At 31.9% G+C, this 16,714-nt stretch overlaps 2 protein-coding genes across 3 annotated transcripts; both read left to right on the top strand.

Annotated features, from left to right (window-relative positions):
* Positions 1 to 284: 284 nt before the first annotated feature.
* On the top strand, positions 285 to 6,263 carry LOC132739928 (5-hydroxytryptamine receptor-like). Its single transcript, XM_060727763.1, has 2 exons — positions 285 to 1,030; positions 5,207 to 6,263. The coding sequence occupies exons 1-2, from the start codon at positions 731 to 733 to the stop codon at positions 6,167 to 6,169; spliced, it is 1,263 nt and encodes a 420-aa protein (XP_060583746.1). The 5' UTR covers positions 285 to 730; the 3' UTR covers positions 6,170 to 6,263.
* A 714-nt stretch (positions 6,264 to 6,977) lies between these two features.
* On the top strand, positions 6,978 to 15,263 carry LOC132739927 (coadhesin-like). 2 transcript variants are annotated; one of them, XM_060727762.1, is made up of 5 exons: positions 6,978 to 8,373; positions 9,447 to 9,620; positions 9,896 to 10,066; positions 11,422 to 11,589; positions 12,045 to 15,263. In XM_060727762.1, the coding sequence occupies exons 1-5, from the start codon at positions 7,905 to 7,907 to the stop codon at positions 12,422 to 12,424; spliced, it is 1,362 nt and encodes a 453-aa protein (XP_060583745.1). In that variant the 5' UTR covers positions 6,978 to 7,904; the 3' UTR covers positions 12,425 to 15,263. The 2 variants fall into 2 exon arrangements, with proteins under 2 accessions (XP_060583745.1, XP_060583744.1); XM_060727761.1 differs by having other exon boundaries at positions 6,979 to 8,373; positions 12,042 to 15,262.
* The last annotated feature ends 1,451 nt before the right edge of the window (positions 15,264 to 16,714 follow it).

The raw sequence follows: 16,714 nt of genomic DNA, 5'->3' as shown, positions 1-16,714 counted from the left end.
CGTTTAACTAATTCGCTTAAGTGTGAGGACCTTTTGTTTACTGTCACAGTTCGCCAAAATAAATAAATTTACAATCAAATACATGACATGTGCCGGTTAATTGATAAATTAATTGAAAAATAAAATTAATTAAACCTTGTGCACATAAAAAAACGCATATATGTTACTATTTCTGATTTATCATGCATTAATTATGTGTAATATTGGATTAATTGAAGTCGAAAGTACGAGGCGTTCAAACAAATATATAAGTATGTAATGTGTCGGGGGAGATAAATCCTGTGAATTGTATTTCTGTTCAGTTTGTCACCATATTGTTTTACATGTAAGATATACGGTTTAAAGCATGGTGACAAAATTAACATCTTTCATTACACATTTATCCTGTTTGTTAATGAATAATTAATTGTTTATCTGTAAATATAAACACTTGTGACCAACTATAGAGATGTGAACCAAACTGCATAACACAGCATCATGCACGGCCTTTATATGAACAATGTTAACTAGAGATTGGACAAGTTAATTCATGTAACCAGACATAGAGAGAATGTTTTTGCGTGACAAATTGTTGATATGTGTTCACTTATTTTAAAATTTCGAAAAAAGGACTGGCCGAATTATTTTAACGGTTCAACGTAACGTGTACAATATGTGAACGAATTAGCCTCTGGCAACTAAGCGTTAATCTCAACAGTCAAAAGGTCATTGACCTGTTAAAAATAACAAAATGGATTTATTTGACTCTTCAGTGACTACACAAGACGTTAGTATTACTACAGTTATTGACACGTCAAACGTCACGCACGATTTTCACGTGCCTAAGATTTGGAATATGAAGCATCTTATAATGACGTCAGTTATTTTAGGAATTCTGATTCTGTGCACAATTATCGGCAATGTGTTTGTTATTGCAGCTATTATTGTAGAAAAGAATCTTCATAATGTAGCTAACTATCTCATCATGTCACTGGCTGTCTCAGACTGTATGGTCGCCATTATAGTGATGCCTATCAGTGCTGTAAATGAGGTTTGTTATATTTTAAACAATTAAATTTCTTTATTTGTGTACAGTAAAACCTGTCAATATATACCGGTTTCGAGGAACATGGTAAAATAAATTACTCAAATTTTGAACATTATTGTCATTGCAACTTTAGTAATAACAGTTAGTTTTGAAGTTATATCAGTTATCTTAAAGGCACGCTATCTATCAGAAACGAATACAGTGTACATGTACTTATTGCCATTCTTTACAAAGAGCAAGCATAAGTTTTTATATCGTTTAAATAATGGTGTTACAATATATTTTAATTAGAAGCTAATTACCTGGAAAAAATATTGAATATGAAGTAATTTGTAACAAAGACATATTTTGACTTCCATAGAAATACGGAATAACTATATCTTTATTAAGAGTTATTGATTCTTACAAACAGAATTGGTACTGTGAAATAAATAATTCTAGTCGCTTACATTTTTATTCAATATACAAACACGATTTTATGTTGGAGAAATATTTTTCAGATGTTTGTGAACAAAAATTTAGAATAGCTTTAACTTAATACAGAATATCAGCACATAATTTACGTATTGAAACTGGAAGATATGACGACACACCCCGGCAAAGTCGACTATGTACCTTTTGCAATTCTAATCCAATATCATTTCTTGTTGGTCTGCCCTTACTATAGAGATATAAGAATAAAATATTTGCCAAGTTATTATTGCCATTGGCCAACAAACACAAAGTTTGAAAGTATCTTATCATCTAATTCTAGAAAAATGACTCAAAATTTATCAAGATATTTATACTTTGCCTTTAAAAGAAGAGGTAATTAACATTTTTCTCTTAATTTATGTAGTAATCTTTATGTTTTTCATCACAAAAAAAAATCAAATCAAGATTTATATTTTTTGTCTTATAACAAATATCCCTCCGCTAACACAGATTTCATAACATTTTGTTTTACATATTGTTGCTAATAACTATGCTACCTGTCTATTATAATGCTAGAAACGTTGTTATAATGTTTAAAGCAAATAAACTGTATTGTATTGTATGTTTTGCTTAAAACACCGGAAGCAAAACTGGTTCAGGTAATTTGCCATTTAGAAACTATAACAAGACACCGAAAATGACAAGCTTTTGAGAAATAAGAAATAAAGCATTTCTGGGGCATGATAGGTCTTTGTTATTATAATAATATGAAAAATATATATTTACATACATGTAAAACATGTGTGGAATTTATTCAATATAACAATCATAAAAGTATGTTAATTGTTAGTATACGTTCAATCGGAATCAATTCCTGTCATTTCCGTTATATTTCGGATTTTTTTTTATTAAATAAACGTTCTTGATCAAATGGCAAATGCTAGTAGAAGATGACGTAAATTTGTTTATGAATATGAAAATATTCTTCTATTTTGTGTCATATAAAATAAACAAAACCAAATAACACCTATATTAAAGATCTACAGGAACTTATTCTTATTAAGTAGACGCTTTTAAAAAAAAATAAATGTTAAAACCGGAAAGTGACGGAAGTTGCCGAACATTTTACGAGTCTATGATTGATGGATCATGTAATATTGATCGGATAGTGTCTCCCATTTATATAACCAAATTGTTCACCGATCAATGCTTTTAATATCCATTAGAAAACATTGAGTACTGTATGAAATGGTTTATCTCTATAACTTGTATTATTAATTAACGTTTATAACTGTGTGAGCATCACAATAATATGTGTAAACAAACTCGCCTGTGATTGTCACAAACCACATGTTTGTTTATTGTAGTCGACATTTGCATTCTTGCTCTGCTGAATTAATTAAGGTATTGTGAAAACTTAACAGGTACCGACTATGTTTTGAACCCAAGATCTCTGATTACTATGCGGTCACCGAACCCCATCACTAAATGTAATCCCAACAGCAGGGTTGTTAGAACTAGAAAATTCCTATAACCGCTACAAAGTATTTTATTCAATAATGGCATATTTGTCTTTTATAGCAAAATATGATTATTGCTTCATAGTGCAAAATAATCATTTCGTTTGATTTCAATTTTGATATGTCAAACTTAATGCATTTCATAATTTTTTCATTAATGATTAATCCCTCGATACCCATATAACAATAAAAGCACTCGAGTTTCCTCTTTTTATAGATTTCTTCGATCAATGTCATTGCACGGGTTTACATTTTACAATACAAGATTTACGTGTCTCACACGGGTTTGCTGTAAAGATTAACACGTCTCACACGGGTTTAATGTACAAGATAAACACGTCTTACACGGGTTTAATGTACAAGATTAACACGTTTTACACGGGTTTAATGTACAAGATTAACACGTCTTACACGGGTTTAATGTACAAGATTAACACGTCTCACACGGGTTTAATGTACAAGATTAACACGTCTTACACGGGTTTATTGTACAAGATTAACGCGTCCCACACGGGTTTACTGTACAAGATTAACGTGTTTCACACGGGTTTACTGTACAAGATTAACGTGTTTCACACGGGTTTACTGTACAAGATTAACGCGTCTCACACGGGTTAACTGTACAAGATTAACTCGTCTCACGCGGGTTTACTGTACAAGATTAACGCGTCTCACACGGATTTACTGTACAAGATAAACGCGTCTCACAAGTGTTCACTGTATAAGATTATTGTGTCTCATGCGGGTTTACTGTACAAGATTAACGCGTCTCACACGGGTTTACTGTCCAAGATTAACGTGTTTCACACGGGTTTACTGTACAAGATTAACACGTCTCACAAGGGTTTACAGTACAAGATTAACGCGTCTCACAAGGGTTTACTGTACAAGATTAACGTGTTTCACACGGGTTTACTGTACAAGATAAACGTGTCTCACGCGGGTTAACTGTACACAAATTAACGCGTCTCACACAGGTTTACTGTACAAGATTAACGCGTCTCACACGGGTTTACTGTACAAGATTAACGTGTCTCACACGGGTTTATTGTACAAGATAAACGCGTCTCACGCGGGTTTACTGTATAAGATTAACGTGTCTCACTTGGGTTTACTGTACAAGATTAACGTCTCTCACACGGGTTTACTGTTCAAGATTAACATGTTTCACATGGATTTACTGTACAAGATTAACGCGTCTCACACGGGTTTGCTGTTCAAGATTAACGCGTCTCACACGGGTTTACTGTGCAAGATTAACACGTCTCACACGGGTTTACTGTACAAGATTTACTCGTCTCACACGGGTTTACAGTACAAAGATTAACGTTTTTAAGATTAATGTGTCTCGCACGAGTTTAATTTACTGTACAACATTAACGTCCCAGTTTCTATACACGGTAATAAACGTTTTCCCATGACAATTCTTCCTTTTTATAATCTTCATTAAGTTTCGTAATAATCACTGACAACAATCGTTATTTAGACCTTGAGAATTTCGAAATTACACCCTTTAAGGTATAAGTTAACGAAACTAACTTGATAATTAGTAACTGTGCTGAAATAATTTTATTTTTTATGTTTAAAGCCAAAACTTGTTTTTTGTTTAATCAGGTACATGTATTTCAAACACATTTGCTATAATTACATTTTCAAGTGTTTACATATATTTATCAGTATAAATTACAGTATTGCCCTTATATTTTATATAACGGTTGAAACTCATTGAACATTACGACCATATGTCCTTACATGGCACCAGTACTTATGTATTCTATGAATCAGGATCGAAAGTGATTAAAGGCCCATAATGCCTCAGAAATGCTTTGTTTTCTATTACTCCAAAATCTTTTATTATCGCTGTCCTGTTATAGTTTCCAACAAGTTACAAATTGGCAAATTACCCGAATAATATTTTGCTTCTGTTGCTTTTAGAAAGAAAATGAAAGGTATTTTGTATGGAAGTCAAATAACTATTTTGTTTACATTTTGATACTTTTAACACCAAATATTTTATATTTAGCACTTCTTATTTCCTGTTATGTTCTAAAACCATTATTTAAACGTAACAAAGCCAATGTTTGCCCTTTCTAAGAAAGAAAAATAATGTTACTGAGGCATAATGTGCCTTTAATATAAGTTTACAGAACTTGTTTCACAAATGTATATAGTTAAGATAAAAATGTTTAAACTAAACCCTTTCTATATGGTATATGAATACAAACGAATGTTATCTTTATTGCAGGTGACACAGCACTGGTTTATGGGTGCGGAGGTTTGTGATATGTGGATAGCCATGGACGTCTTGTGTTGTACAGCCTCTATTTATGGTCTTGTGGCCATTTCTATCGATAGATACTGGGCTGTGACTAATATAGATTACATGAGAAAACGAACAACTAGACGAATGTGCGTCATGATAATCATTGTATGGATGGCAGCCTTATCTATATCAATACCATCCATTTTGTTGTTTAAAGACGACAACGATCCTGATCATACTGGTATTTGCATGATTAGCCAAGACCTTTTCTACACCATCTTCTCGACTGTTGGCGCCTTTTATTTACCAACGGTTATTTTACTTATAATTTACGCGAAAATATTTACTGTTGCCAGGCAAAGAATTTTAAGGAAAAAGTTTTCAGAGAAACGTAAAAACTTGGAGGTGCAACTAAACAGAAGACTTTCTCCACAATTTAACAATGCACCGGAAATGACGTTGTTGACAGTACCGCATCATGGGTACACGTCTGCCTCAAGATCGGATATTTCTGAAACTCCATTTGATGACAGTGCTAGTAATTGTGATAAAAATTATCCAACAATTGAACAGATTTATTTTACCTCTGTTGCAGGTGTAAATAACACCCGTGATGAAATAATGAAAGCTAAAAAGGAAAAAGAAAAACTAAAAAGGAAAAGAGAACGAAAAGTGGCCCGTACACTGACTATTATTACTGGTTCATTTATAATCTGCTGGTTGCCTTTTTTCATCATAGCAATTTCGGCACCATTTATAAGGTCAAAGGTAAACATACCCCGACTTGTTGAGAGCATTACGTTATGGCTGGGATACTTTAACAGTTTACTTAATCCTATAATATATACTATGTTTAATGTAGAATTTCGAAAGGCTTTCAAAGATCTTCTATGTAGAAAATGTTTAAGGAAGGACATGAAAAGAACATTAGATTTGTGGATTTGATCAAACTTAAACATAAATATCTATTTCCGGATCTACTTATATGTGTGCTTTGTTTATTAAGTAAATTTGATACATAAAATCTTTGTTTACAAAAGTGGTTTTTATTATCTATGAGCAATTTCTCAACGCTTCCCGCTGTCTATATCATATTTCTTGATGAATACAATTTGATAGAAATGCAGATCTGTTTTATATAGTATTTATAACAAGCTAACAGAATTACAAAGCCTGATACTGCCAGTATTGATAGTGAAAAAGGACTCCATACTTCAGCTTTTATTTATTTCCCAACTTCGCATTAGAAAGTCCATTTTTTACCCCATATGGTGTTTTGGTTGTATGTAGTTTTACCACATCTTCGATACTGCGACGATGGTAATTCTTAAACAAATAGTGAAGCTGAAAAAAATGCCAATAATGTTTGAAAAAAGAAGATAAATTCATTTTAGAAGTATTTTATATACATTCATGTTTAAAGATATCGTAGTGCTACTGTTATAGACATGTTAAATGTATAAAGAATAACGTTACCCTCTAGGAAACTATTTACTTCTTATTTAATATACACGACCGATTTAGTTTCAAGTTAAATTGAGAACAAACTGAACTCACCCAGACATCTAATGTCATTGTACCATCTTGGTTTAGTTATATGTACCATCTTGTGAGTTTACAGAATTCGTTTTAGAATTTGGAATACTTGATCATGATTAACTTTTTGTACACTAAACGATTTGAGACATTGATTTTATATCCATTTCTTGGCAAGTGTAAAGTAAGTCTATCATCGATTTAGACATAGCCTGATTCTATCAAAAATTTTCAAAAATGTTGTTATTCTTCCATGAAATACTGAGAAATATGGTGGCTGATTTCTGCCATTTCGTGTCTTTGCCCCTCTAAAACTATGATATGCTCATTTGTCAACGACATGTGAGGAATACGATATATCTAAGGCGAAATAACGATATTTTCACAGGCGAAGACACGATATATCTTTCTGTAAAGTTATGATGTCGACGGGTAAAAATATTCGTATTGGCATACGCATTGCAAATTTTGGCATACCAGAACCCACGACGGAAAGAAAAATATTTCGATAAAGACTGCATAAAAATCCGAACAAAGTGGGTAAATATAGAGGAAAGCCAGGAGGGTAGAATCACATTTAGATTTTCTTAATAAAAAGCTTTAGATTTTATATAAATGTTTAAAAAGTTGAAAACTTACCCTGTGACTGACCGATTTTCTCCTTTGCATATCGAGTTAAAGTGCACATCTGGATCAGCGGAAATTCACATACATTTTTTACCGGTGCTTAATTTTGAGATCAATATGGGGTTCCAACCCCGTGGTTTCCTTCTTCTCGTAAATTACTATAAATGAGTGTCAAAATTTCCTTATTCTAATGCGAAATACACCATGATTTTTTTCTATCAGGTGGAGATATCACTGATAATAAAACTAAAAGCTATTGTTGATATCATTGCTTTGATTAACACAACTGATAACATTATAAAATGAGTAAACCAATATATTTCCCTAAATGATTTTGATTTTCTGATTATTACATAATATGATTTAGAGTGGATTCCTGTTTCGAGGATTAATAATTTTACTTCAATGGACGTTATTGAATATTGGTATTATCTATCATTTTCTTTCATAAGAAAAAGGAAATTTAACTTGAAACAACAATATTACTAATCATTTGAGAATTAAAGCAGACACTGTAATGGAGACAAAAAAGCTAAACGAGCAAGTCATGATGAAACGTGTTCACGATCATGAGGTCTCTAACGAATATTCAAATTTAACGATAACATCAAATGTTACTGGAGATATTCATAAAGACAATGAACTAGACGAATCTGGTCTACAAACTTATGCTAATTTAGAGGAGAAGAGAAATACTACACAGTATAGTAAATTATCCAGCAATAGTAAACGAGATACAAAAGTTCATGAACATTATGAGGAAATAGAAATTCCAACTGCCGGAACACCCAAACTTAACTGTGACATTAAGGAATCTAAAGAAGTCATTAAAGAAGAGAAAGTGGCCGAACCGACACAGATACAGAATGCACTTCTAAATATCAACTTCGTAAAGATCTGTGTGTTGGTTCAAGTGGCCTTGACTCTGTGTTGTTGTGGCATTGGTGTTTATGTTCTAACAGTCATAAATAAAGACGAAAATGATGGTATTTATTCTTTATTGAACATTATAATAATAATCATGGTCACAAGATTATTTTACCCGGCTATCTGTCTTCTGTCATTCCTCTTCTCCATCTGTCATAATAATATGGCATTTCGTGGTTGTTAAATATCATTCTAAGATATTTAGCCGTGTGAGCACATTCATTTTTTATTTGTTTTGTCTGTCAGTCTTTTGTCAGTCCTTACTTTAATCCGTAAAGATCGCACAAAACGACAAATTGAAAATGCTGCATGCTCGGTTTGATGGAAGCAAGCCTATAGTTATAGTAGGGATTCGAAACAACCTGTTTATATGGCTTTTACATAAACCATTTTTAAGTTTATAAGTAAGAGAATGACAATACATGCTGATCAAATAGTTCGGATTCGAAACCGTCTGTTTATATAAAAGTATTTCTAACCTTTTTCCACAACAATTTTTTAATTTATGTATAATTATGAAGAGAACGACAATACATGCTGATTTAGTGTACGTAAATATTTGATTAAAGCTAATAGGTGGCATTATTATTTGGTATGATTGGAAACATATTTACGTCCTCCTTTTTAAACAAACATTGATATCAAAATTTATCACTTGCTGAAATATAGTAAATACAATTATACTTGAAAATAATTTCCTGTATTTATTTATACAAGAAAACAATTTAGTGATTGGTTGAAATAATATTAATAGAAACTTAATGAGTTGTCTTTGTGTGTAAATTAATTCCGGTACAACTGACAGATTATAACAATGATTCATGTCCATGTCTTGCTGTTCATAAAAAAATGATGTCCAATTATGTGCCCATCCACGTTTTCCAAGTCAATGTTTAAATAATAAATATACACGAAAATTGAATGCTGTTCTATTGTCCAATCACTAAGTAAAGACATATTGAACAATTAATATCGTGAAACGTTGCATCAATATCCAGGAAGACGGATCACTATTTACCTAATTATCTTACTGTACACTGAGATGTCATATCAGCCTACCAAATGTTTTTGTGTTGTTTTTTTTATGTAATATACAAACAGAAATGATTTTAGTTTATGTTTACATACATAGCTTTACAAGGTAATGGTGTTTGGGATGTTTGGGGACAGTGGGAGTCGTGTTCTGTTACATGTAATGTTGGGCTGGAAATAAGACATCGGCAGTGTTCAAACAAGGAAGAAAATAGTTATTATTGCAGCGGTTCTACAACAGAATACAGACTTTGTTTGCTACAACCGTGTTCAAGTGAGTATTACGGCAAGTTTGAGAATTTACTTAATATATTTTTATGTATTTTTATTTCATTTGCCACATTCAATATCTCAAAGCGTATCACTGGATCGAGAAGAAAATGTTATTTGCTAATACTAATAAATGACAGTTATACATTTAAACATTAGTAAAGTGAAATTTAAACATATGTCCTGTTTAATTTTTTTATGATAACATTTAGTCTATTACTGATCACAACAATGTGTTGATTATAACGTGCCTTCGTATCTCTTTTTTTATTGAAAAAGTTAGAGCCTGGTTGGATTGGGGACCCTGGAGTGGCTGTAGCGCTTCTTGTGATGGTGGACTAAGGTCAAGATCGAGAGACTTTGACTGGAATGGAACATCTAGTGTTGGTCAATATTGGCAAGGTGGTGAATTCACACAAGTACAGATATGTGGTCGAAGTGCATGCTCAGGTATGTTCACGATAATTATACTAAAGAGACACATGCTGCAAAATTGTATTAATTGCACATTAAGTTCATTTTCATACAGAAAAAAATGATAACTGAATCCATTTTAAGGTAAAATGAACAACATTTATATTGCATTTTTAGCTCGACGACTATTCGCAAAATAATCGAGCTAATGCTTTCACCCATTTGTAGGCGTCTATGTGGTTAAGTTTTTGCGTGTAAGCATGTATCTCTATATCTACTGAAGGGAATGGATTGAAACTTCACTCACTTGTTTTCTGTAATTATCTAAGATGGTTGACACACGTCCCATAACTCTGATTTGTTTTTTTGCATAATTATGCTCCTTTTCGGCTTAGAAATGCTTGGTAAAGTTTTTGCTTGTAAGCTTGTATCTCCATAACTACTGAAGGGTTTGTGCCTTTTTGGGGACAATTTTATGCATTCATAATAATAAAGCTGTGATTTACTCGATAAAACATCTTAGTAACAAGCCTTTGTACCTTTTCGGACAATTTTATGTATTCATATAGGTAGGCATTATTATACTGAAATAAACACCCTTGTAACAACTTTTACGAATAGTCGAGCGTCGCTTTCCTCCGACAGTTCTTGTTATACTTTGTTGTCCTCTCGAATTTTATTAAATGTTATTGTATTTGTAAATTTCAAACAGAGAACATCTATTAAAATTTGTTTTGTTTTAATACGAATTACATAATTACCTGAGTTTTGATAAAATATTGATGATTGATTGAAATTGATAATCGAAAGTCATGAAAAATATAATTTTCCCTCTCTGAGAGTGTCATATTTTGAAGAAAAGAAACATTTATATTTTTGGAAGGCATTATCAAAACATATATAATCATTTAAGTGTATGCCATATGCAAATTTTTAAACAATTATGATAAAAAATGTATGATACGATTAATAACTCTTTGTAATACCTTATGTAATATCAAATGATTGAAAAATGCATTATTTTCAGGGAAGATCTTAACGTTTATTGGTTGTGTATCATATATCCTATTATTTAAAGAAATAATGATTAAACTTTAAACTTGACTTTATTAAGAAGCTAAAGTTATTCACCGTCAAACGGTGCAAATTGAATGCTATCAAAATGGACGGATAAAAAAAGATTATAAATAAATCAAATGAGGCCATAAGAATTATTTGTACCAGAATATTATCTTTAAAACTGAATGATAGTAACGTCCCTTTTCATGGGATATTTGTCATGTTTGTATAAACTATATACACAGTTAAAATTATTGACATATATATATATACGGTTGTTTACAAAATTCTTAATAACTAATTATATATCGTAAATTACATTATCTTTATAGACGGAGGTTGGGCAGTATGGACATCGTGGGGAAATTGTAATGTGACATGTGGACGTGGAGTTCAGACTCGAACAAGAACTTGCTCTAACCCTAGCCCATCTAGTCTTGGTCAATATTGTAAGGGTGACTCTTTACAAGTAAAAACATGCGAGACAAGATCTTGTACAGGTTTGTTCCGATTTTTTTATGTTTTAGAATCGTACGGATATATAATAAATTTGGATTTTCTAATTATGAGAAATACCAATATAAGTTATATGATGGTTATATGACAATTACTGTCAGATTAGACAAGACACCGACCAATCAGTATTTACCCTCCAAATCTTTCATGATGAAATGAATAAATAATTAAAATAGAAGAAACAAGTTAATAGTTTACGAATAAAAGTTTAAATAAACGGTTATATCATATGTGATACAGGAACAAAAATGTCTTACAAAATAAAGGTCAGTGTCTGTAGATATTAGATAATTTAATCACATATGATTGATAGAGAATTTTGAGCAAAGCTTATTTTATATTTCATGATGATTATCAACACTTAATAAGACTACACGTGATATTCTATTGATCTTATATCTAACCTATCAAAACTTTAATTTTGTGGGTGATTTAGTAGGTTTCAATGTTAACCTGGCAACTGTACAAGCTAGCAGTAATTTGACGACGATGATATTTACTGACGTTCTATTTAACATCGGTAGCGCCTACAACACATCCACTGGCATCTTTACAGCTCCTATGGCAGGACTTTATCAATTCAATGTTCATATTTGTACCCAAAATAGTGGTAATGATATAAAATATGCTTTCATAGTTGAAGGGAAACAAATATATCATGGCGAGTTGAAAATAGTGTCCAACGGAACAGAGTGTATGCCATTTAGCACCGTGGTGAACGTACAGCAAAATGGAACAGCGCTTATACAAGCAGCTTATTCAAATAAAGTATCTGGTATTATCAACATGTTCTCGGGATACCTTATCTATCAGACATAAACTTACATTTTGTTGACATGTGATAGTCTAATTTATTTTTATTTTTTTTATTTTTTTCAGCAACATAGGTTGCCCATTTATTTTCCCCGTAATTGGTGCAGTGGGGTCGGAGAGCCATCCTCTGCTGTACCTTACATTATCATTTCATGGCATATACCATCATATTATATTTAAAACATTTCAGTGACATTAAGCTCATTTTTTTTTCAATGTCAAGTTGAGTTTTATTGACTATAAATTTCAATATTGACAATAATAGTGGTGCTTGACAACATTTGATATCAGAAAAAGTTTTGGATAAAATATATATCTGCCTAAAACATAAAGACTGCCCCATACTTTTATCAAATATAATTTTTCCTTCTACAGATATTTCCAAAATAGTTTAATTTATTTATTTTGACAATTGTACCACGTAATGAAAATGAAATAATTATTGTGACCACATATTTCCGTGTATGACCATTATGCTACGATTGATTGTTTTCTATTATTTGAAGTAATATTAATGTGTCGCTAACTTCCAACCTTTTGTCTGTTTATTAAAACAAATTACTGTGTGACAAAATGCAATACACTTAAAACCATTTATTTAATGACTTAATTGATTTTAGAGCAAGATTACCATGGCACACAGTATTAAACGTTGGTCTGATTTAATTTCCTTGTGAATAAAAAAATCTTAAGGTCACATTTAGTAAGTTCTTATCGATAATGTTTTTAAAGTTTAAAATTTTTAGATGGTCTCATACACCCTCCCCACACACAAACACTTCAAGTTAAAATTCATTTTCAGATAGATTTTTAAATGCTTTAATCAGTTTAATTTCATTTTGATATGATTCGTGCATTTCTTTCAATAATTTAGCATAATACTGCAAGTTAAAACGATAACAATGTCATACCATTTTAATGTTGACCGACTTTTACTTTTTATTGATGCCAAATGCAAGCAAACTAACTTAATGTAAAGCAAATGTTCTCCTCAGATTTCAGTATGTCAATGTCCTACTGAGCGCCTTATGTCAGAACTCCATGCCAAAGTAACACAGTATATTTTACAGCACATAGCCTTAAACCTTCTCAATTATTCTAAAAGATTAAATGAAAAATGAGTGTTACTGTTCGTTTAAGTTTAATTATTGGATAACGTTTTATCTTTTAATATTTATAATTGTGGTCAGAATATTATTATTGAGAAATTTTCCTGACATACATGTTAAAGATGTAAAAATATTCAGAGTTACTTCAATAGCTAGTGCCTCAAGTTGCTGGAGTCCAATATGTGTTGGTGATTTTGAAAAAAAAAGAGTGCTGTTGTTCTGCGATAAAAATTCGCAAAATGAAGAGCATGTTGCAAATCAGTCTTATTACTAGCTTATTCTAAAATATGTTAAATATTGTATATAGAAAATTATCTTGTGCAACAAAGTACCAGCCAACTAGGTTACGTGTTATATAAATACGTATCGAATAAAAGGGTTTACATTGTTATATCTCAGTAAATGGATCATATAAAGAATATGAATTTCTCTAAATAACATAGATACAATTTGTTTTACGTTTTTTCTTTTATTTTCTTAAAGTGTATTAAACATATTTTTACTTCGAGTCCCTCATCCATCCTTTATAACTGTGTCTAGTTTGTCGTTTGTCCCCACGGTTGTTAGTTCCTGCAAATCGCTTCGATTTACATTGCACAGTGATAAAATCAGTACAGTAAAGTTTATTTGTTTCTTAAGGGACATTACTGCTAATATCATGCTTAGAATATTAAAGCAAGTTATTTCCTTTACAGACAATGTGAATCTACAAAAATATAAAGTTATATTATCATAAAAAACAATATCAGATAGAAGAAAATGCATACAATCTATTTCAGTAAAGTAGAACGTTTCTCAATAAACAAAATTCCATCTGAATATCTACCTTGATTTATCAATTATAAAATAAACTTTTAATATTACCATTTTTATCTTTCTTTTGAGCAGAAATGATATAACGCATTAATTGCCTGGTTGATAACTCGCATGTATCGATCTTTATATATAGTTACGTGTTTGTTAATCTTGGCATTATTGAAACTTAATCTGTCTGGAAGGGCGCAGCTGCTTTGTGGTTGATGTTATATTTTGAATCTTTACACAGTGCAAATATGGTATGTTAATTAATTGATATCGTATTAAATGATCAATTGATGCTGATATAATCGATTGAATATACCAAATAATTTGAAAAATGGAACGATCTCATTGGACAAAATATAATTGTAACCACTAAATAGCTTTTACATTGTTATTATTACCTTTTATAACTGAGTAATAATTCATTCTGATCAGATAGGAAAAAGTGAAAAACAGGAAAATGAACATTTAATTACCTTCGTCAGAAATATCTTTAACATAACGATATCTTAAATTATATTGTTTGTAATTGATAGCAGGTCGATATTTATAATGTCTAGTTGTCAATTTGGACTTGTTACAACTGTAAAATTAGTTACATAGGAATTATGGAAGTAACAGTAATGAGTACGTGTACTCTTCATATGACTTAAATATTATTCAAAATATCGTATATTTGCAAAGATATCATTTGTGGAATTCTGTTGAAAATTGTGACAATTACTTGTCAGATGAAAGCTTTTCAAATATAACATAATAGTCAGACATATTAGTCAATTAAAGTTAAAACAGATTCAAGATTCGAGTTTTATTTATTCAAATTCTCATAAACGCCAGTTATAATGATGATGAGAATATATCGCAAAGAAACTTTACATAATAATCATAGCAAGATATGAAATACAATAATGCATAATAAGGTTGGCTAGTAAATTAGAACATTTTTCTCTTAAACTAGGAGACATCTATATAAGGCAAAAGTAGATTACTGTGTTTAACCTTCGGAGATTATACAGGCAACGTTCGTGACTGACTGCTGATGTGTGGGTGTTTTTATTGCTAATATATACATATACACAATAATAACAAGTTTTCGAATTAATAAATAGCAAAATCGGTTGGGCCCAAGTTCTTGCAACATAATAGGACAATCCCTAACATTTTAAATCCGACAGAAACGCATATTGTGAGTGAATGATAACTAATATGAATAGAAATGTATTTTTCGGTCGAAGTCCGTCTGAGAACAGTTTGACTTCCTATGAAATATTCACGGAAGAATTGAATATAGGAAGGATTTCCATTGGTCATTCTAAAGTTACGAACTGAAATCAGACAATGTCATTGGTCATTTTAAAATTACAAACTGAAATCAGCAAATCTCTTAGGTTATTCAAAAATTACGAACTGAAATCAACGAATTTCATTGGTCTTTCTAAAATTACAAACTGAAATCAGGGAATTTCATTGGCCAATATAAAAGAGTAAAAGAATTTTCAAGGATCCACATGGTACCAGTATCGGTTTTTCTACGAACCCTCCCGAGGTGTGCACATCGTGAAGAAGGCACACGGCAGGTCAAGGTCAAATCATCTCAAGTACCAGAGTTGATTGGTTGACCTGCCGTGACTAACTCAGGGGGGTGGCGCTAGCATGAACCGATTTTGTTAGATGATGCCGTCTGAAAAGTGATGCCTTGGAAAGTATTGTCGTCTCCTTCAGTCACCAACGAGCAAAAACATGTTCCGGGAAAGTATTGTCGTCTGTTTCAGTCGCCAACGAGCGAAAAACAGGTTCCGGGAAAATATTGTCGTCTCCTTCAGTCACCAACGAGCGAATAACAGGTTCCGGGAAGATTCTGCATGAAAAGTCGCAGCTGATGTGGACAGTACCGTCGGACCAGCAAGTGCGCAGACAATCTGGCCCATATAGTAATTCCAGCGGCTAGTATAAATTAACATATCTAGACACACACTGTACCGGCGCTCAATGGGTAGACGATTGGACTGTGAATCGGCGCCGGTCACTTTCGTTGGGATGGATAACGATATCTTTTCTACGGTAATTCACACTGTACCTCTGATGTGGCATGTACAAAAGAAGTTGCAGTTTCTTGCGGAAGTGAATGCAACTAGTACTGGTAAACTGCGCGACAACCTGCCCAGGAACGATGCGGTGGTTGAACTGTGCTCTGGTTAATTCAATCTGGCTTACTGTCGTGATTTGGAGTGAAAACTACCAACACCACAACCATCTGTGTAGTTTAGTAGCGGAAAGTGATTGATACATAAATTGAAAACATTTGTTTCATAACCGATCATAAAAAACTGGAATATTCTTACACTGAAGAAAAATACATGTGTTATTTTTTTTAATATTGGATCTT

The sequence above is a fragment of the Ruditapes philippinarum genome, unplaced genomic scaffold, assembly GCF_026571515.1.
Source record: "Ruditapes philippinarum isolate M1 unplaced genomic scaffold, ASM2657151v2 ctg1040_1_1_1_1, whole genome shotgun sequence".
NCBI classification, from domain to species: Eukaryota; Metazoa; Mollusca; class Bivalvia; order Venerida; family Veneridae; genus Ruditapes; species Ruditapes philippinarum.
This window is presented reverse-complemented; position numbering and strand designations above follow the sequence as displayed.